Source organism: Chelonia mydas, chromosome 2, assembly GCF_015237465.2.
Source record: "Chelonia mydas isolate rCheMyd1 chromosome 2, rCheMyd1.pri.v2, whole genome shotgun sequence".
In the NCBI taxonomy this organism is placed as follows: Eukaryota; Metazoa; Chordata; order Testudines; family Cheloniidae; genus Chelonia; species Chelonia mydas.
The window spans coordinates 169,935,330-169,957,543 of NC_057850.1; the positions used below are offsets into that span (position 1 = coordinate 169,935,330).

General features: G+C 41.0%; 1 protein-coding gene across 3 annotated transcripts in view; it reads right to left on the bottom strand.

Annotated features, from left to right (window-relative positions):
• Nucleotides 1–18,314, bottom strand: part of HECW1 (HECT, C2 and WW domain containing E3 ubiquitin protein ligase 1) — a 337,168-nt gene extending 318,854 nt beyond the window's left edge. For all 3 annotated transcript variants that reach the window (XM_043540543.1, XM_037890003.2, XM_043540541.1), the window contains exon 1: nucleotides 18,091–18,314. In XM_043540543.1, coding sequence (XP_043396478.1) covers nucleotides 18,091–18,120 — 30 coding nt within the window. In that variant the 5' untranslated portion in view covers nucleotides 18,121–18,314. The remainder of the gene's footprint in view (nucleotides 1–18,090) is intronic.
• Nucleotides 18,315–22,214: the final 3,900 nt, after the last annotated feature.

The following is a 22,214-nucleotide window of genomic DNA, read 5'->3' on the forward strand; positions in this document are numbered from 1 at the left end:
GACCACTATTTACAGCGTGCTAGCTCGATCAGAGGTAGCAGGTGTCTGTCTACCCAGGCTGGTAGGCACTCTCCCAGCTACAGTGTAGACCTACCAAGGTGCTTCTCTCTACATGCATTTGGTGAGCCTGGGCAACAGGAAAAAAGAGCAGCAGAAGGCCTTCGCTCCTGTTTTTAATATCCTCTCCCACACATAGATATTGACTCCAAACCTTTGCTGATTTCCTTCCAGCCAATTCTTGACCCCTTCACCTCCAAACAAAGGAGAGGCAGAGCTTGGTACAGAAATGAACACACACAGTCAACATGGTAAGTGTCATGGACTCACAGGTTGTGCCCACTCTTGGCCCGTGTAAGCATGAAAATCTTTTGAGAATCTGGTGCCTACTGATTAAAGGGATATAGGCCCTGACTAAAAGTCCATTGAAATCTACAGGAGTCTTGCCATCTACTTCAGTGGGCTTTAGATTGGGCTTTTAATGAACACTTACACTGCTAAATAATTGCACCCTCCAAATTATACTCTCCAAATAATTTCCACTATTTACAGCTGCCTTTATACCATCGATGCATATGGCCCATTCTCTCAAAATTCCTGTGATGGTTAAATAAATATCATGTAGCCTAGTGTGCAAAGCATGTATATAGACCCACGATGGCCATTGTCCCTTGACATTATCAGCCTGACCCACTAAGCTTTTAAAGAAGCTTCACAGACTACTACTGGGATATTGATTATAAAACCTGGCCTTAAAAGGAGTAATTAATTAAAAATCTCTTTCTACCTTTCTGTCCAGTGTCCATATGCACAGGTTTTGCACACTGTGCAACTTCTTACTGATGGGCAGACATTGCTAACAAATTTCTCACTCTTCTTTTGGCTTTTTGGCAGTCCACAATGGGTCATTTTTAATGCAATTTCATTTCTTAATTAAGCCTTCCCTGCGGTATTATCACTGGGGATTATTTCCATTTGATTCCTTTATTTAATATTTAAGAACAGAAAGCCTGAGTAAAAAGACTCTCCCCCTGCTTTCAAAGATTTCCTTCCAATTAACCCTCAGAGAAGACGTGTGTTTTAAAAAGTATATAACATTCATGTTCAGTAAAAAAAAATCTCATTATAATAATGATCAGGGAATTGCAAGGAAAGTGAAGATAGGGCCAAATTAAAAAAAACCCAGAAAATAATGCTTCCTATCCCAAATTTTACAGGACAGAGATTCAACTGCACAAATGGGGGTCAGGCACTCAACTCTCATTGAGTTTCAATGGAAGCAGTTTGTTACCTCTTGTGAGCTTCACAATAATTGTTGCTTTTCTTAAGTTTGCAGTTCCTGTATTCATGGGACTATGGGCAAATCTCAGTTTTCATTTTTTTTAAAAATATGTTTTTAGGCCTCATGACTGCAGATAAAAGCTTGAAAACACATCCTCGAAGTACTCCAACACCAGAAGACAAAAAGACCCCAACCTGAGATTTTTTTTAAAAAAATCACATAATTTTTAAGCCAATCATGTGATTTTTGAGGAGCAATTCATGATTTTTGAGGGTTGGCAATACTGTGGAAAGTGAGTGCCTAACTGCCCCGTGAGCCGTAAAAATCTCCCCCCTACGTGATTATGTGCTAGTGACTGTATCTGTATGCTTACTGCTGGTCACTTCCTTCCACTGAATGTTATATCATGCACATGCCATGGTAAAGCAGTAAAACAAAGTCATAGTAGACAGGGAAAGGAAAACAGCAATATCCTATCAATTAGTGATACTATACGCAGGAATGAAAACGCTAAAAGTGTTGCAGAGCAGCATCAAGAACAGCAGCTTATTCAGCGACAACATTTTAATTCAAGGGTGTGATAATGAGGTTTTCCTTATTTTAGAAAATGTAATTACCATGCTTCTTACTAATATACGGTGTCACCTGATCTAATATAATATGTATATTAACATTATGCAAAGTCTGACCAATAAGAATTTATATCATGCTGCTCTGGTCCTTTTCAAAACATAAGTCACAGTCCTTGCCCCAAAGCCTTACACAGACAAGATAAAATACAGCACAACAGTTCAGATAAGAAGGGGAGTGAAGAGATGAGTTGTGAAAGACTATTCACAGAAGAAGTAGGTCGTAGAGAAAGATTTGAAGGAGGAAAGAAAGGAGTCACTCAAGCAGTCACCTACTTTTTGTTCACCAAGTAGAGGGGGTAACATCAAAAATGTTGCAATACCACAAGGTGGGAGGAGAGGAAAGGAGCAGTTGGATATAGGGTCTATTAAGCAAAAGTGAGAGGACATGAAATGGAGATGTAGGTGGCAGTGACATTATGCAGGAGCCTGAAGGTGAAAATGAGCATGAATTACATATGGTAAGGAGATAGGGAGGCAGTAAAGGGATTCAAAGAGGGAGTGACATGCTGAGACTGACAGAGAAGAAAGACTACGCTGCAGGAATGTTTGGTCTCCCTGCCAGTCTGTCCAACTGAGAAGATAACAGCAGGCAAGTTTAGAGATGGGTATGGGGAAAGGTTTTAGTACTGGGGATAGAGAGGAACTGAAACTTTTAGTGACATTAGAAAGGATTAAGAGACTGTAAAAGGAGCAATCAAAGAAGACACCAAGATTGCAAGCCAGGGAAAAAAAAATGAATGTGTCAATGGTAATACAGAAAGGAGGAAGTAAAGAGGGATTAGAAGGAAAGATAACAGACTGAGTTTTGGACAGACCCAGTTTGAAATGGTTGTGGAGCATCTATGATCAGGAGTACAGGTGGGATGCAAAACTGCACAAAGGAGCTGAGATTGGAGGAAGAAAAAGGTAGTTTTGAGTGTCAGCACAGAGATGGTGGCTTTAAAAAACAGGAGTGGAAGTGGTGGTAAAGAATCAGAAGAGGAGGGGACCAAGGACAAAACACAGAGATGCCAAAGATAAAGGAAGAAAAGAGGATAAGGTTCCACCAAAGCGGACACCAAAAGAGAGGTCAGTTACGTACGAAGGGAACCAGGAAAGAACAGATCACAGAAATTGAGAGAAGAAAGTAATCAGCAGTGTCAACAACTGCAGACAGTTCAAGTGGAATAAGAATATACAAGTGATCCTTGGACTTTGCAAGACACTTTGCTGTATATCAGTTCCTGAGTTTTGGTAGCTTCATATCTTTTCCATAACCACTGCCAACAGGTCTGTTCAGTCCCTTTTGTTTCTTGGTGCATCTAGTGTAAAAAGTATCTCTGAAACAGAGCCCAGTCTATCACCACATAGCAGGGACACATAAGGGCAACAAAGGGGCCTTTATGCCAAAAGGGACTCAATAGAGAGGCTCCACAGACATTCCAAGGTCTGGCGTGGAGGATTTCATTTCACTTTATCTGCCTACTCAAGCTGCACTCTGCCATAAGGATTTGGCCCTACCTGTGGTGTAATATAAGTAGCTTGCTGCAATATACATTATAATTTTACGTAATACCAGAATTAAAGTCAAGACTGTAATATGGTATTTATTACTTTTTAATGTTACCCACTCAAAATAAACTGTACTTGTATAAAAAGTCTTGATACTTTCAGAATAATAAAGTTGCCTGGAGGAAGCTGGGGAAATACAGAACCATGCTTTTGAGAAATAACCGTTACTAAGAATATTTTACTTTTTTGTATCTGATTCTGGCTTCACTGCATTTAACAAGTGAAAACTTGCCACAACACTGGCATTTTACAGGTTGAACAATAAGAATGACATAACACAGGAATGGCAAAATAGCTTGAATACTTAGAGGATGTTGATACAAGGTGGCAGAGGTGATAACAGTCATCTCAAGAGATCATGAGAGATTGGTCTATCCAACGCCCCTCCAGCAGGTATCCATCAAGCTCTGGTATGCTGCTGGGGCAGTGCCCAGACCAAATGGCAAAACTTTAAACTAATCACATTATAGTGCAGTAGTAAACTTATGCTTATCCAGAAGACAAAAAGAGTACTACAACAAAAGCAGCTCCTTATTTAAGTATGAATCTACTTATTTAAATAGATTTTCACTATAAGCGTTGATTTTAATCATCCACAAAAAGAAATTAACCTTCCTGAAATTTTGCCTACCATATCTTGAACAGAACAGACTTATTATAAGAAATACCACTCTTAGAACAATAAAAAATATCCATTAGCCTTCTCTTATTTCATTATGTTAGATGTTACATCTTTAGAAGAGAACAATGAAACTATGCTACTGCTGCAGAAGAATGTGCTCTGAACAATGAACAAATGAATGACTGAGCAAACTCACCCACTGAGAAAAATGCAATCTTTCCACATCAAAATCTCAATACACCAAGCAATATAAATAAGGGCTTGCAACAATATAATGAGAATGACTTATAGGGAAGCATATGAAAGAAAATCGTGCACATTTAAGATTGTTCACCACAGAAATGGGAAGTAGAAGGCAAAATGCCCTTAAAATATTTTTTGTGTAGTAAAGGCTATCATTCTCCTGCTCAATAAAATGAAGTCTGGTTCTCACTTTCATGGCAGATGTAAAGTCAAAACAGTACATTTCCTTCTTGATTAAGCCCACTTTTGAACACTCTGCTGTAGCGATCTTGCCTTCAGTGCACTAGAGCATAGCACAGCTGGTTAAAATATGGACCTTTACTTTTCAATTGAACATAAGAGGGTCCCAATTTCAATTGGAAACAAAGGACCAGAGCAATGGAGCTATGCTGATTTACACAACCTGAGGTTCTAACCCAAAATATTTTAACGTTTTACATGCAAGCATGGTACTGTGAAAAGGAAATGCCAGCTTCCACAAGCAGGGTGCTTTGAAAAAGAGGGGAGGAGATGAGGATGTGGAGGAAAGAGATAATGATGAAAGGATTCTAGCAGCAAAATGTTTGTTCTCAACTACCACAAAAATATCTGCAGAAATCTGGAAGAGCACTCTAAGGCTATCTGCACTGAAAAAGAAAAAAGGAGAATAAAAAAGGAAACAGGGGCCTAATTTAAAATGATTTTGTTTAGCCATAATCTTTTTTTTTTCTTTGAGGATGATAACACATAGTTCTGTTCCTCCCATAGGTTAACTTGCTAACTTGGTTGTGTAGTCTGCAATGTGGTTCTGCGGCCTGCAATGTGCAGGAGGTCAGATGATCATGATGGTCCCTTCTGACCTTAAAGTCTATGAGTCTATTGTTTTCTTTTGGTATCTCAATCTTAAAAGAATGTGTTACAGAAATGTTAGCAGAAGTTCTTTATGGCCTTCAATCCCATAGTCCATTCACCTGTAACCCATGAAAATATAATACAACCCATCACAACTATTTTAGACCTCTTTAGCCAAATGCATCTCGAGTGTAACGCCAGTGATTTCAGTGGACTTAGGTCAGGCATGAGATTGGACCTGTGGCTAAAAAAAAAAAAAAGGTGGGGAGGGTGCATAGAAGACAGTTGTAATTTTACACATTCATCCCGGTTAAAAAGAGCTCAGCAATAGTCAGAATTTCTGTTCTTCCTTTCATCCTGAATCACAAAGAAATGTCAACATTTCCTGTGAACCAAAAATTCTGAAAAATTTTAATTTCCAAAAGATCAAAACAACCTTATCAAAATGCTTCAATAAGATCAAAATGTTTTGTTTAACTTTTGACTTATACTTATTACAATTTATAATGTACAAGAATATATTAATATAACATAAGACAGTCTAAACAAGCATTTCAACCTTATAAAAATTAAACATTTTTATAATTTTTCATAACAAAATTAGACAAATTTGATACGACCTAATGAAATGTTTTGATTTAATCAGAACAGCGTTTTCCAACAAAAACCAGTTCCACTGGAAAATTTTCCGTCAACTCTGTTAGAAGATTCCCTTCTCCCCACATGCACATATATTGCAGCACTTTGTATAAATAATTGTTTTATATTTGCACTTCATCAGACTGCTTTTGACAGGTTCTCTTTCCTTTCTGTGTGGGAGATGAGCAACCCCGAGAGAGGAAAGGAGTCAGCAGCAACTTGACTAGGGTGATCAGAGCACCTATGCATAATAATACATATATTCAAGAAAATGGACGTAATGAGATATTTTTTAAAAAGAGAGTTATGGCAGCCTCAGGGCAGCCTGCATGGAGATGAATTCAGCTCTTTACTCTAGTATTCAGAGAAAACATACATAATTATTACACTGTCTTAGCAACTGCCATACCAAATAACCTTGATCAACAATTCAGAGGTGTGCCTAATTTGCCATGTCTCTTGTTTTAAATATATAATTCATGGATTCTCTATAGATCATAGTAATGCCTCTGTCTTACATTCTGTATTGTGACTTAGCACTTGGCTAAGACCTTTCAGGGCTTCTTGAACCCTGCTTCCTGAATACTGCTACCTGCAAGATCTGACTTGGGAGCAGGAGCAGCAGTGCAAAGATGCAATGTGGTAAAAGATGAACAAGGAAGCCTAGTTCAACAGCAACCCTGCAAAGGACAGAGAGAGAAGCAAATTGTCGGAACTTAAGTGCAATACAAGAGGGAGGAAGGATGGAAAAGGAACATCACAGTAAAAAATTAGTTCACTATCTCTAAGAAAGTCTGCTCATCAGCTCTGAGTTTCTCTACTAAAATGCTGTTCCACTGCAAAAAGCAATTATGTAAAAGTCGCTCCTTTTTAGTCAGCAGTTCTGCTACTTGTGGTGTATTCAGAGTTTACCCTCTGACTTCAGTAACAAGAGATTTTACTTCCCTCTATTACTGTCAGCCCTGCAGAAGAAAAAAAAAGTTTGAGAGGGAACTAAATTCTCATCCTCCTCATTCATTGTCAACAGAATTGACAACTAAACTCCATTAAGAGGGCCATGTATGTCATCCAAACATCTTCAAATTATGCCTTCTGTTTGTTATACCAGTATAACACATCTGAAAGTGATAAAGTTTACATGTGTAACTGAAGGCAAAATGTGAAGACAATAAAGTGGCCCTGGAGTAGGAATTTGGCCTAGAGATTCACTATTACTGGCAATTGTGCACAACCCAGAAAGAACACAGCTTGACTTTCAGGTCCTTGGCTGAGTTTGAAGGGCTGGCAGTTGGGGGACGGGGGGGAACAACTTATTTATTAGCAAATTTTAACTGAAAATCCCCAGGACACAGTAAGTGTGGGACCCCGTATTTATTCTACAGTCTCTTTTCAGAGTAGAATCTGACTTTAATTATCAAAAATATATGGAAAGTTCTCTCATCACAACTTGGAAAATAGAAGTCTTTACTCATAGTTATTGCAGACAGTCTCCATTTTAGTCAAGGGTATTTTTACATATTTTAGGACTGCTGGATAAGGCCCTAAATGTATATGTGTTCTCATGCACTGGGATTTCATCTCATACTTCACAGCTGCCATATTCTGTTTTAGCCACCAAAATCCATACCAAGAACAGTACCAGAAATCCGAAAACTACTGCATTAACCAAGCCTAACAGAACCAGTTTCTTCCAATTAAGACATCATCAAGACAGATCTCAAAAAAAGAGCAAAAGTATCCGACCAAAACTCAAAAAGTTAGTAACTAAACAAGGCGAACTTGGTCTCCCTGTGAGTAGGGTGACCAGATAGCAATGGTAAAAAATCAGGATGGGGGAAAATGGGGCCCTATAAATGACAAAGCCCCTAAAATCAGGACGGTCCTGATAAAATCAGGATGTCTGGTTACCCTACCTCTGAGTTAATAGAAGGCCAGCAAGTAGATTGTAATGATTCTGAGAGAGACAGTAGATCAAAGAGGTCACAAATCAACCAGACTGATCATATTCATGATGAACCTGTCCAAGCTACTAGCTGGTACACTGTTAATCAGCACTCTCCTTCATGATGCCTTACCCACTCTGTGTATTTCTCGCCATGCTGCAAAGAGAATTGGAAGAAAGCAAGCACAACTTGGCCTCATACAATCCATGAACCTGCTAATATTTACATATGTGCATGACTTCAATAAGACAACTCAAGCGAGTAAAGTTAGTGGGACTACTTGTGCACCAAAGTTATAATGTGCATAGAGCACTTGCAGAATTGGGTCAAGAAAAAAAGGTTGCAAGGGCCATATTTACCTTACAGTCAAAAGTCAGAATCATACATTACTAACAAATAATTCCCACAAAAGAAAATTTGCATCAGCTGATTTATTTCCAATCATTGGAAAAAGAATATTACAATAAAAACCTGAACACACACATAACCCAACCACCTACCACCAACTTTTATTGCCAGAGATGAATTTTCTTGTACAAAGAGACACCTTGCTAAAATATATTTTTCTATTAGCTGTGCATTATGATGTGCACAAAGAATAAAAGGACATGACACGTATTTTATGAAATGCTCCACCAAGTTTGGTGAAATGTTAAAATGGTTCTTAGGGATGGGAGAACTTTATGATATTCAAGGCTCACGGATTGCTTTTTAAAGAAATGTGGAGGGTTCCCACAGCACATTCTCATTCACACTCTGACAAGAGTTTGAAAATACAGAAAACGCCCTTTCCTACAGTCCAGCCATCTCCTCCTGTAGCCTCTTTTGGGATATCACTTCTCCCCCCTCTTCCCACAAAAGTCAGAGGAGAAGCAGTTTTTGTAGAATGGGGGAACACCAAGGTACACTCCGACCCCAGTCTGGGCAGCCAACCCAATTCTGAGCATCCAAAGGTCATATTCACATGGAGGTGAAATGTATAGCTACCAAGTCAGATTCTGGCTCTCTATTGCAGGTGTACTAGGGAGAGAAGAAAGTGCAGGAGAACCTTCTTCCCATCCCTGACTCCTACCTGGGAGCATCCAGAACACCAATGTTCACGCTAAACACTCAAAGAGGGTAGGGCAGCAGGCAGATCCTATAGCTCCAAAAAGGAGATTAAGGACCTGCTCTTTAAAACCAGACCTCCTGGAGGCATTCTTCCTGCTTACGTTCTCTGGGAATTGCCACTAGCCCCTTCCTCTTCCTCCTCCTCTGAACCCTAGCAGCAAGGAGATGGCAAGCAAAACTACAAAAAGGCCCGTAACATTCTACTGTACCTCCATTAAAGTCCCACCTACATTTCCTTCAGAGTCATTGTTCATTACTAGGGGAAAGCAGAAACCATGCCCCAATCTTTCCCATTCCCTTCCAGTGATATGAAAATCCAGTATTTGAGACACAATAATTTGTTAGCCTGGCCTAGGCACTTTATGATATGGGATCTCTCTGCACCTGCTTCTTCTTTTTACGCAATTGGACACACAAGCCAGAGATACTTTAGCATTCAAGACATTTATGCTGAGATGATATATTTTAATAATTTGTTAGGATTGTCCTAGTATAATTGCTCAAACACAGACATTATGTTTTTTGCCTACATCACACTATTAGGTACAACCAAGACAATATTTTAGTTTAAGAGAATTATTAATCCATGTTTTCATTGCGTGATGAAGCCATTCTCCGGATTTTTTTTTAATTTGGAGTCCCAGTTCTCTGCATCATCCCTTCAGTTAATTTATACAAATATCTGCACAAATATTGGCCCCAGGTACAGCAAGAAACAGAAGGAGCAAGGAGAGAATGCCATAGCCACATTGCCACCTCCGATTTCAGATTTACTGGCTTTATAAAGACACTACAGAATAAGATTTTTTATTCTCCCCATATGGCACTGTGGCAATATGCTAGATTATGATCCAAGACACTACTGAAAGTGCAGACAGAATTGTAATGTCTAGGTGGACAGTGCCCCTTTTAGTTTACTATTTTGTTTTTAATTAAATAAAGTAATGAAAAAAAATGAAGAAAAATAAAAAGAGAATGAAAACTTTGGCCTTCATAAACAGTGTCGCCAATTCTCACGATTTTATTACAAGTAATGCAATATTTGATGTTTTATCGAAAATCCCAGCTCCTGGAGTTATATGATTACGTGAGAATCTCAGCTTTTGGGAGGGTGGTGGTGTTTGTTTTTTAAGTATGTTTCTAGTCCTCACGTTTGCAGAAAAAAGATTAACAATGTGACCAAAAGGTATCTTAAAGACTCAAGAATCAGAAATAGATAGAAAGAACCCAACCATTTAAAAATATCTCATGATTTTGGGGGGGAGGGGGGTGTTCCAACTCATTATTTTTGAATGTTTGAGTGGGCAATACAGCATATATTTCTGTTGCTTTGGATCTGATGTTAGCATGATTAGAACGAAGTTTCAAAGCTTGGGACTGGCAAAATAGTAGCCCATATTCCTTGTGAAGTTCAGTTTTGGATAGATAGTAAAAATAGGCCAGATTCTGCAGTCTTTAATTGAACAAAACTCCCATCATATTTAGTGGGAGCTTCACTCAATTTTGGACCATGGAATTTGATTTAATAATAGTCTTTCCATCTTGGCTTCAAGTTACTGTTATGACTCAGTACATATATGTAGTATTGCTGAGTCATGGTGCTGACCCAGCACTGCCTACTATTTAAAATTATATGATGCATTCACATTGCATAATTTAGCTTTGTGAAAGAATCTCATCCATAATCTCTACATATCATGTACAATTCCATAACCCAGACAGCATATATCTTAATGGCTAATGGGCCTTTCATGAAGCCTGAACAGTATCAGTTTGGAAATCTGATGTTCCAGCTTCAGAATTAAATATTTCATCTACTGCCAGATGCATATTCTAGTTGCAACAAAAATTTGCCATTTACAAATGCTGCTTCACACAGCATATACTGCATGCTTCTCCTCCAGCAAACATATATTTATATGCAAAAAAGAAAGCATTTCTATATAAAGTCAAAATGATGAGTGTACATTGTACATCTTTTCTACCCTAATTAATTATACAAGCCAAATATTGCATGGCCAATAAATGATAGATGTGCAGCACTAAATGTGACAAAACAACAGTTTGCCATTTTGCTGAGTCTGCAATAGGATACTGGCTGCAAAATAAAATCACATACCTTCTTAAAGGGATACTATCAGTATTGACAGGTCCCAATTTGACCTACCTTATTGCTTCTTATATATGTTAGCAAAGTCCCTGTAATTTATGTTATACCAGTGGTGGTAGGTGTGTGTTTGAAAACAATACTTCAGTAGGATTTTTTCCCTTTGAGGAAAAAGGAGTGCACCACCAGCACAGAAGCACATTTAGGATTTGGAGACGGTTACCCCCTCTAATCTGTTCTCAATTCAGACTTTCATAGAATTGCACCAGTGTACATGAGAGAAGGATTTGTCCTAATGTCTCTTTATCCCAACACCCGTTCCTTTTTTTCCTTCTTACTCTCTCTCTCCCCCATGGCAGGAAGGAGGGGGAAATAACAAAAGCTAGAACTTCTTACTCCTCACCCACCCGTGGCTGGAAGGAGCAGTAAAAGAGATCTTCCCTTTTGCAAAAGTATACCATGATAGCACACAGTGGTTTTAAATTAATATTGGCAAAGCCTGAAGCACATTGATCAGTGCATCCAGACAACAGCTCCATGTGAAATTTGGGATTATCCCACATGAATTTCCCCTCCAATAAATCCTATACTCCACTGAGTTGCAGTTTTCCCAGATCCCAAAAATCTGGCTCTACAGCCCAGTGTGTGGTCACAAAGTGGAAAATCAATTCAGTAAGAAGACAGATTTCAAGTTTCTAGTTTTCAAGATCTTATTGTTAACTAAACAATATTTTTAAAATGTAAAATATATAACATAATAGCACCTTAATTTTCCCAGATGACTCCTGAATGGGCAGATGGATGACAAATCATTCTATCAGATCTCTTTAAGATGTGTTGATATGTTGACTACATGTAAGAAATTATTCATTTAATCCAAGTTCAGTTTTACCTAAATATAGGCAATTTAGTGCAGGGGACCTTCTGTACATACTACTGTTTTAGGAGTTAAGAACTCTCAAGTTTAAATGGGTTTTAATTTTGGGACAAACATGTATTTCAACCTAAAGACCTAGATGGGAATTTAACTTCAGGCTTTAACCAAATGTCAGTGGTCTACCAGTAGCATGGCCACTCATGCATGCCCAGAATACCAGACATCACGGTACCTATGGGAATGGCATAGGCCTGCCCCAATGCAGAATGTGTGAAAAAGAGAGGCGACTTTACTCAATCTATAAAAATGAAACCTCAGCAAAAGTCTCAACAACAGCATTTTTGACCGGTATGCACACATTTTCTTCCCCACCAACCTTATGTTCTCCATTAAGGGAATGTTGGCTGCACAGAGTTCTCAAAGAACTCTGGGATATACTACTGTGCCCTGATGTCTAGGATGAGTGTGGCTGATCATTTATTTTGAAATCTCAAAACAAGAGCATGAGGGTTCTCCCTTGTTAGCCAGGTAATGAAACAGCATAAAAAAAAGTATATGCAGAAGTACCATACTTTATTATTTGTATTATGATAGCTGCTATAGTCCCTACCCAAGATCAGGCACCATTGTGTTAGGTACTGGGCAAACACCTAGTGAGAGAGAGTCCTTGCCCCGAAAAGTTTACAATCTAAATAGAAAAGTTAGACAAAGGGTGAGAGGGGAAACAAAGTCACAGAGAGACGAAGTGGCCAAGGTCACCCAGAAGGTTAATGGCAGCCCCTAGACTAGAATCCAAATCACCCAGTACCCAGTTCAGTGCCTTAACCACTCGATCATGCTACCTCTTTACATGGTATTCATTCTATCACAAAAAGAGGGCCTGATTCAGATCTCACACTGGTGTAAATCAAGAGCAACTTCCCTGACACAGAACCAGTATAAAGAAGAGTAGAATCTTGTTCACAGCCTCTAAAAGTACTCAGGGCCTAGGATTTCAAGGAAATGGGGAGTCAGAACGCTTAAGCACAACATGGCCCATGCTGAAATTCCTAATCAGGGCTACTTCAGCTGAGCTAATACATCCACATCCTTTTTTGCTTGAACAAATGAATACAAACAGGTGTTTTTTTCTCCCCATGGGATATACCTGCAATCCTTAATTAGCCAAAACTCCTATTGACACCAATGGGACAGTTATGAGAGAAAAGAATGCAGTCAATCACAAATTCCCTATGTGTTCTTTACTGGGGTTGGATCGTGGCCATGATTTTCTACTACGTGCACCATGTGGAAAATCAGGGCCACCATCTGACCCCAGTAAAGAATACATAGGGAATTTGTGATTGACTGCATTTTCTTTTCTTACACCTCTCAAAAATGGGTATGAATGCTAACATTTGATAGAGTTTTACACCCACTTTGACCTGACTGCGAAGAGGTGTAACTGAATACACATGGTGCAACACAGTAAAGAATGAGGCCCAAGAAGCCCAAATGTCATCTTTTGCCAGCTGCTCATTGGTCAATGCAACAGAATGGCATAACCTGAAACCGCCCATCTGGAATAAATGGATTATTCAATTATAGGATGTCCTAGCCATAGAAAAGATGACAAACTCTAAGAATGACTCATAAATCAGTTCCTTTACCACTTGGCTACCATTCATGGAGTATGACGAAGATGATCCTGGCCTGAAGAAGCCAAAGAACTGGCTAGCTTTTCTTCTTAATTTTAAAACATCTTGATAAGCTCAAGACTTGATTGTACATCATTTATTGGAATATATGGCCAGCATGCCTTTTATTATTAATGTCTGCACTTTTACTTTTTTCTCATCACATCAGCGTGTGTTTTTCACTGGTATGCATAGAGACACAAGAATATCCTGTTTTCTATTTAAGAATAAATCTCAAGGTAACAGTTATGTCAAATTTGGCCCAAATTCTAAATTTCATGACAATAAATGTTTACCAAATCTGATGCCAAATGACAATGTATTTGTGGAGGTTTTTAAAAAAGAAAATAAATACTTACCTACAGTATTTGCCATACAGTGTTTATGAGATTGTGCTGGTCCATGGAAACCTGATAGTAAAATGGACCAAAAATTAAAACCAAACAGAAGTTTTAAAAAGAAGTGAAATTGACTCCTCTCTTTATTGTCAAAACTGAGAGAGATACTAAAAGTAAACAGTTAAGCAAAAGTAGCAAAAAAATAAAATAGGAAGGTGTTTCAAATTCTTTGAATTTTAATGGTCAGATTGATATGCCATAGATAACACATGAGAAAATAAATGTGGGTATATATTTTAAAAATATACGCCAAATCATCCTCTAGGAGGGTTATTCATCTAGGTTTTGACTCTCTGGCCATGCTTACACTCGGGAATTTTACAAAATAAATAAAAGTGGAAGCACCAACAAAAGCCCTGGTGTAGACAAGATTCTGGTGACTTCCAGTGTGTTTACCACCATGTTAGTTACATTTACTGGAAAGCTGGTTTAGCTAACATGGCAGTAGAAATAGATGTGGTGGTGGGAGCCCTGTCTACACTAGGGCTCCCAATGAAACTGTCATTGGTGGGATTTTTTTTCTAATTCCCAATATGGACAAGGCTAATGAGCTTCCACCTAGTATTACCATCACAGTGGTGGCATTTGCCCCTCCAGAACTGGAAGGAATTCAACTTCCAAACAGATAGATCTCCCAAGGTCTTGGCAGATCCACAAAGGCACTACGCCTTCATGCTGCTTTCTGACCTCCATGGCAGCACTGCCTCCTCAGGAGCCATTCTGCTAATGCCTTCTGGATGGCCACTCCTTTTAGGGGTAGGGAATTTGCTGTGCAGAAAGAATTGTGTTAGTTAAAGATGACAGGGTCAGCATTTATTTAGTCCAAGGATCCACATGGAGTTAGGGATGGGGTGGCAATACATTGCCAAGGATAGTTGCTGAATGCAGACACCAACCCTCCCTCTACCAGCTCCCCTATTCCCCATCTGCAGTCCATAAGCACCGACTTCTCCTGTTTTCCATGGATACTTGACCCCGGCTCTGCCCCCGGCCCTGCCCCCACTCCACCCCTTCCATGAGGCTCCACCTCTCTCCCGCCTCCTCCCCTGAGCACACCACATTCCCACTCCTCCCCTCTCTCCTCTCCCCTGCCCCTAGCGTGCAAACAGCTGTTTGGCGGTGGCTGGGCGGGAAATGCTGGGAGGTAGGTGGAGAAGCGGGGACGCGGCACGCTTGGGGGGGCGAAGGAGGTGGGGCAGTGGGGGAGGGGAGCTTGGCTGCCGGAGAGTGCAGAGCACCGACTAATTTTTTCCTGTGGGTGCTCCAGCCCCGGAGGGCAGCCTATGCTGCAGTCTAGTTCCTGCAATGTTTAGCCTTTCTGAGATCAGGAGGGAGAGAATCCTACAGAACCAGCATTCCTCCTTTCTGTGCCCCCCACCAAACCGCAAATCCACTGCTGTTTGCACTCCTTCCCTTGCAAGAGTGGAGGGGAAAAACTGCCCCTATATGATTTTAAGCCTGACCGTTTAATTCCCCACTCTTCACTTCCACCTGCTCTAGTCCTGAAGGGGACTTTTTAAAAACACTATTTGAAATGTTACAAGCTCCTTTGATCCATCATTACCTTAAGATACTGTAAGAAGGACATTGGGGAACTAAGATATTAATGGATAGTGAGATCTTTCTTGAAATGGCCATATTATATAGATGTTGAAAATCAAATGGGTAATAAGTGAATACCTTCATGTCTAAGTTTGAAGAAATGCCAGTTAAATTGTAAGTGCTTGTCTTGCAGGATAAATTGTACATCTTTGTCAACATATGAGAATTTAGTAGTGCTGGCAAAAATCTATCATATGGACTGGAATTTTTAGTTTGGGATAGAAGTGAGCTGTAGCTCACGAAAGCTTATGCTCAAATAAATTTGTTAGTCTCTAAGGCGCCACAAGTACTCCTTTTCTTTTTGCGAATACAGACTAACACGGCCGCTACTCTGAAACCTGTACTTTTTTTAGTGGATTTAGGATAATAAAATGAGTCTGAAGTTCTTGATTTGTCCAAATTAGGGTTGGATTTATTTATTTTTAACAGCTTTTGCTTGAGTAAAAACTACTTAGGAGCCACTTAACTTATGTTAACTTAACTCCTTCTACCTGTTTAGGAATCCAAATTCCGAAGTGTCTGTTTGCAACACACTCCTTAATACGTTATACAAGAGATAGTGCATGGCACATTTTGGTTCATTTACTGCTCTTCTCAAGCCCTGACTATGCAAAAACTCTGATTTTAGCCAACTCTTCAATTCAATATTTTCAAACTAGAACACTACAAACAAACAAACAAACAGAACTAATAGTTACTCTGGAAACACATACTGTTTCTTCCCATACCTGATTGGGAATTCCATCACAGGATTAATGTTGTACATTGACAAAAAGCACACTGCTTTTTAAGTTTATTTCTGGTGCTGGCAAATGGAAATAAACATAGCACCTATGTATCCCGGGGATGTGTGTATTTCAGAGACAGGAACAAGCCAAGTACAGACTGCAGCCAGAATACATGCTGTACTCCATTTACAAAAAACAAACACTAGACAGAGGAATGATAATCCCTTCTTAGTGGAAAATCCAAATTTTCAAAATGAATCCCCAATCTAAAATGAATTACTGTAATAACTACAATCCTAGTATGGTCACTGATCAGAAAGGCACAACTGACAGCCTGCTGTGTGACATTTTTGGTAAAGCAGTTCCATATCCCCTAATTGCTGCTCTCTTCCTATAGGGATATGTGCCCCACTGAATCAGATAGCAGGATATTAAATGCATGAACAAGAGGGTAGCAGAAGGATTCTCCTTTAGTCTGAGTGATTGTTGTACAGCTTCTCTACGCACTTCAGCTGAGTGCAGCGTAAAAAGGTACTACTGCAGCTCTAAATTGAAGGATACAAAAAACTAGATCCAGGCCAAATTATTTTTCTGCAACTATTAAAAATAAATTACACAGGCTGTGGTGCAAATTGAAGCCAAATTAACTGTATGTGCACATGCTATGCTAAATGATAAAAGCAGTATCTGACCGTTTTACAAGTTATATTTTTATGGCTATGCCATTGATCTTAACATACTTAAAATAAGTGGTGACAATTCAACTGCCTATGACAAGTGATAAAAGACTTAAAATGTTATGATGTAATAACAAAAATAAATGTAGCAATTATACGAATATCTCAGAACAACATAGAGAAAAAAAGCAAACAATTTATGTTTAAAAATGTGCTGCATTATCAAGGAGCCAGAAACTGAAGGGAGGGGAGCCCAGATAATAATAAACATCATCAAAAATCCAGTATGGGACTCTTTATTGTAACCTCTATGTTCACATTCTCAAAGTGAGGCCAACTACTGATTGCATGTAACTCACAATAATTCTGCATTATTTGCTTGCTAGTGAAATTCAGATGACAACGGTTAAGCAAATAATCAAACACATCCTACATGCTGTCCTGAGAACAAGATCCACACCACCGTTTCCCACTCCCCATCAACACAAGCATCCAACACACAGCATACATATGGCTTTCCATTTCCCTTCCCAGATCGGGCAACCCCAAACCAGCGGTGGGACTGAAAGATGCTCTGAAACAAATGACATGGCACACACACACACACACAACCCCTGCCACTGCATCTTGAGTTCTGTATCAAACGGGTGAGGCAAAGCTACACATTTGCCATCCTAACCCTTCAGCCAATCATCTCTACCTGTTTCAGTCCAACAAAACAAATTGCCTGGGGGAGGGGGGGCTTCTTTGTTGTATGACCTGCCAGCCCATGCACGCTAATATAGCCAGCAGCATGGACCATTTACCAGAAGGCCCACGTCTTAATAGACAACCGGGTCCCTTCCCTCATTGACAAGAGCCCACCCTTCCCCAAGGCAAGCAAGCTATGAACGTTATTGCTGCCTTTTTACCAACACCCTGGCTGTGCATCTGACCCCCCACACCCCCCAGTTTGCAGAGACAACCTGTCATGGGGGGGAGGGGCGGGCAGCTACCTCTACCCCCCCCCCCCCGCCTCCCCGACTTGTGCCAGGAGTAAAATTAAGCCTCCCCAGGGGCGTCCAGGGCCTTTTCTTCCCCTAATAGTCGAGGGAAGAAGAGCCCATCCCGCCGCGAGCGGCTGTGCCTGGGGTGGGGGCGGAGACGGGAGGGAGGGAGAGGCAGCAGCCCCCTACCTGGAGGATGCCGGCCCGGGCACAGATCATGCTCCCCCGCGCAGGAGCCAGGGCGGGTTTTAGATCCCACACGTGCGGCTCATGGGCAGGCGCGCGGCAGCCCGGGGCCGCGGGAAAGCTCAGCGCCTGGCCCGCGCCGCGTCCCCTCAGCGCCGGCGGGGTGCGGGTGTCAGTCCCGGCGGAGACGCCCCACGGTCCAGCAGCACCGGCAGCCGCACTGGTACGCCTGCAACGCTAATGCCGCTGCCGCTGCCTGCTCCCTCCTCCTCCTCCTCCTCCCCCCCATCCCTACCTCCAGCCTCCCTCCCCTCCGCCCCTCTCCGGGTACCCGGCGGATGGAGCCAACCGCAAGCCGCGGCTCGCACTCCTCAGCGCCACCCGGCCCTTCCCCGGCTCCTCCTCCCCCGCCCGCACACACCACCAGCCTGTGCTGAGTCTTCCCCCATCGCACGTATCGACTCCAGCACACTCACACGCCTGCATGGACGCGTGTCGTGGTCCAGCACACTCCAGGAGTGACACCGCTTTGGAATACACCCCCCCACACAGAGATGTAACACACACACATAGGACTTGGGATCCAAGACCCCCAATCCGGGCTCCAACGCACACCTGAGCATGGTAGTTCACGGCCACCCGTTCCTCCTCGCAAATGGAATGGCACACACGTGCACACCCTGCAGCCATAAGGTCCTAGTCACACCTAATTCCCTCGTGGAATTCACCACTTCCCCGCCCCCCTCACGCATAGAATCCGGGACACGCTCATTTAATGCAGCACGCACAGGATTACACACAGAATCCAACAAACGCACGCTCGGATTCCATCCATCTCACCCACACACATACTGGCTCTGATTCAGCTCTCTCGGCTACGCTGGCACAAATGGGCAGTAACTACTGCAATCAAAGGGGTTAGCCTGGTGTAAGTGAGAGCAGCACCAGGCCAAATGAGTCCAACTTGCCTTCTTCTCCATTTCCTTATATTGTTTTCAGATCCCTCCCAATGGCTCTCCCCTAGCCCGTTATCCTCATGGGTGCTCATCATCAATTTCTTTCTCTCACACAAAAGAGACCTATCTGAAACGATAGCCCGGGAAGGCACGGTTGCCGCTTTAGCAGCTGTACCTCCCTCTCTTGGGGACCACGCACCATTCAATTTCCTTCCTATCTAATTGGGGATCTCTGCGCTCTCTCCTCCCCCACGCTCCCAGTACTGAGAGCATTTTACGAGTTGCACTTCTTGACAAAGAAAGGTGGAGATCTCCAGCTGTAACGGGCAGTGTACTGGTTGCAAACCACAGCTAATGAACTGTGAAAAGGTGCCACGCACTCATTACGCCCGTGTAGGTTCCGCATTTGTGCTAGCATCGAACTCCTGCATCAATCAACTCACCAAAAATAGACAAGAAATGCTGCTGGGGGTTTCCAGTGAGCATCCACAGACAAGGTATTGTATATGTATCCATCTGGTGAAGGAAAAGAAGGAAGGCACTTCCGCAAAATATCAGCTTTGGGTTTCAGCTAGAACAGATGAAAGATAGATGGCTTTCTAAAATTCTGCTTCCCCACTCAACCCAAACAAGTATTTTTTTTTTAAATCAGCATGTAAAATATCATTAGTGTTTTCATTCATCCTGGTGAAGAGCAGGTGAGCATGTTTTTTGATTAAACTGGCAAATTTTCGTGGCAATTTTGCCAGGCTCACATAGAACTTAATTTGCAACCTGACTCCATAGATTCTGAGGCAGTGACAAAAAAATTTGCACAGGTGTTCCCAGTAGTGTTTACTTCATGGTCAAGGTTGAGCAGTGGTTTCTATACCTAAGCCCCTATTTTTAATCATCTATCAATTCTTTCAGGACTGAAATTTACCCTGGTTGGTATCACTCCAAGGGTAGTTTTTCTTAGGAAAGGCTTGAAATCAATCGGCTTAGTTATTTTTTAGTTCAAGATTTTTCTAAAATATTCTTTTCCCATTGTGAAAAATGTTCTGGCATTTTATATCAACTAATTTATCTTAAAAAAGAAAATAAAACAGGAGAAAAAGTTGAAACTTGGCATGAGCATAGTCCTCACCAACGAAAGAAAGTCAAGCCAAGCTTGGGGGAAAATGGTTCAATATTTTAATCACCCTTAAATTATGGGATTACATAACCTGTGCAATAGGTCTATAAAATCATGAATGGGGTGGGGGGGGGAAGTATTATTTACCCTTTTCCACAATACAGAAACCAGAGGCCACGCAATGAAATGAATATGCAGCAGGTTTAATACAAAAAATAGGTAGTACTTTTTCCACACAATGCACAATTAATCTGTGGAACTCATTGCCAGTGGATAGTGTGAAGATCAAAAGTATAACTGGGTTAAAAAAAAAGCAAAAACACCTAGATAAATTCATGGAAGATAGGTTCATCAATCACTATCAGCCATGATGTTCAGGGATATAACCCCACGCTCGGGGTGACACTAAACCTCTAACTGCCAGAAGCTGAGAGAGCAAGACACGGGTGGATCTCTCCAAAATTTCCCTGTTCTGTATACTCCCCCTGAAGATCTGGTACTGGCCATTTTTGTAGACAGGATACTGGGTAAATGGACCACTGGTTTGACCCAGTATGTCAGTTCTTAGGTAATATACCCCAATTCAAAATAAACATAATGCACAAAAGTAACATATGTAACTGTGCTAGGTGCAGTACAAAAATAAAGTAAGAGACAGTCACTGCCCCGGTGAGGTAAAATCTAAAGCCCTGACCCTACAAAAGACACATATACAGGAGGTGAAAACAGAGGCAGAGTTGAAATGACTTGCCCAATGTCACGTAGCAGGTCACTGGAAGAGCTGAGAATAGAACCAAAATTTCTTGACTCCCAGTCCAATGTATTATCTATTAGACCACACTGCCTGCCCAACAAATTGAACTTTTTTTTTTAAATCCTGGTATGTTCCTGATGTAACTCGATGTTGTGCGTTTTCTTCTAACAAATTTTCTTTCCAACTGCAGAAATGTATAGAAATGGAATACAATGTCTCCCAATATAAAAAGGCAGCAGATTTTTATTCTACAAGTTTCAGTGCACACAAATGTGATTTTACAGATTAACACAGCAGTGTGTGTGCACGTTGAGGGTGTTCCTGTGAATCAATATAATCTTAGGAGAGCATCAGAAAAGCTGTCAAATTACTGAGGAGGTCATCGCAGCCAACGAAGGTCCCAGAGACAAGTAATTTAGCAAGATTTTATTATCTATGTTTAAAGAGCACAAAATTATTTTAGAAGCAGTAATAGCATTGCAACTATGGAAGCCAAAGCAATGATGCAAGGGCATCAGATGAATGTCTGAGGGCAGGGATATGGCTAGCAATTTGAAATATGTACACATATTCTGGCCACCCCAGCACCCTCCTCCAACACTCAACCAAACTGGCCATTACACACAGAATGATTCCTAACACAGTGATTGCAGTTAGTTACAGAGATCTAGCAATGAAATAATTAAACCTAATGATCTCCCAGAAAGTTGTGTGCTGTGCTATACTATACATGCCTGCCTACAGTACACCCATTCGACCAGTTGTAAACGGATTGCCTCAGGGTCAGGCAGGGATTCCTCATGTCACTATAACACATGGGACATGGGGAGAATCTTATTTTTCCACTTTCTGAATCATTCAATACCAGCAACCTTTAAAAATTGGAAAGTGGACAAGAGAGACCTAAAATTTCATCCAGTTATACCAATTCCTGTGCTCATGACACCTGAAATGAGCACAAATTTCACAGCAGTAACTTTTCTATGTTTCTGAATTAGCTAAAACGGAGAAATCAATAGTGCAAGTGCTCTAAAATACACACTGCTAAATCCAGCAATCCTTACTCAGCACTCAGTTCTGCCTTTGTGGAGGCAAGCCTAATGTCAGGGTCAGGGCTGAGCCACATCGCACCACAAAGCACAGTGCCTTCCCAAGTTCCCTGGAACACAAAAAAAATGTGCCTCTTAAGGGAACACACCATGCATTCTACTCCACGGCCAGCCAACTTCTTCTAGACCTGACTTGCCACACTTTGTGGTTGATAATAGCCCTAACCCCATACAGTCCATTCAATGCTCTTCAA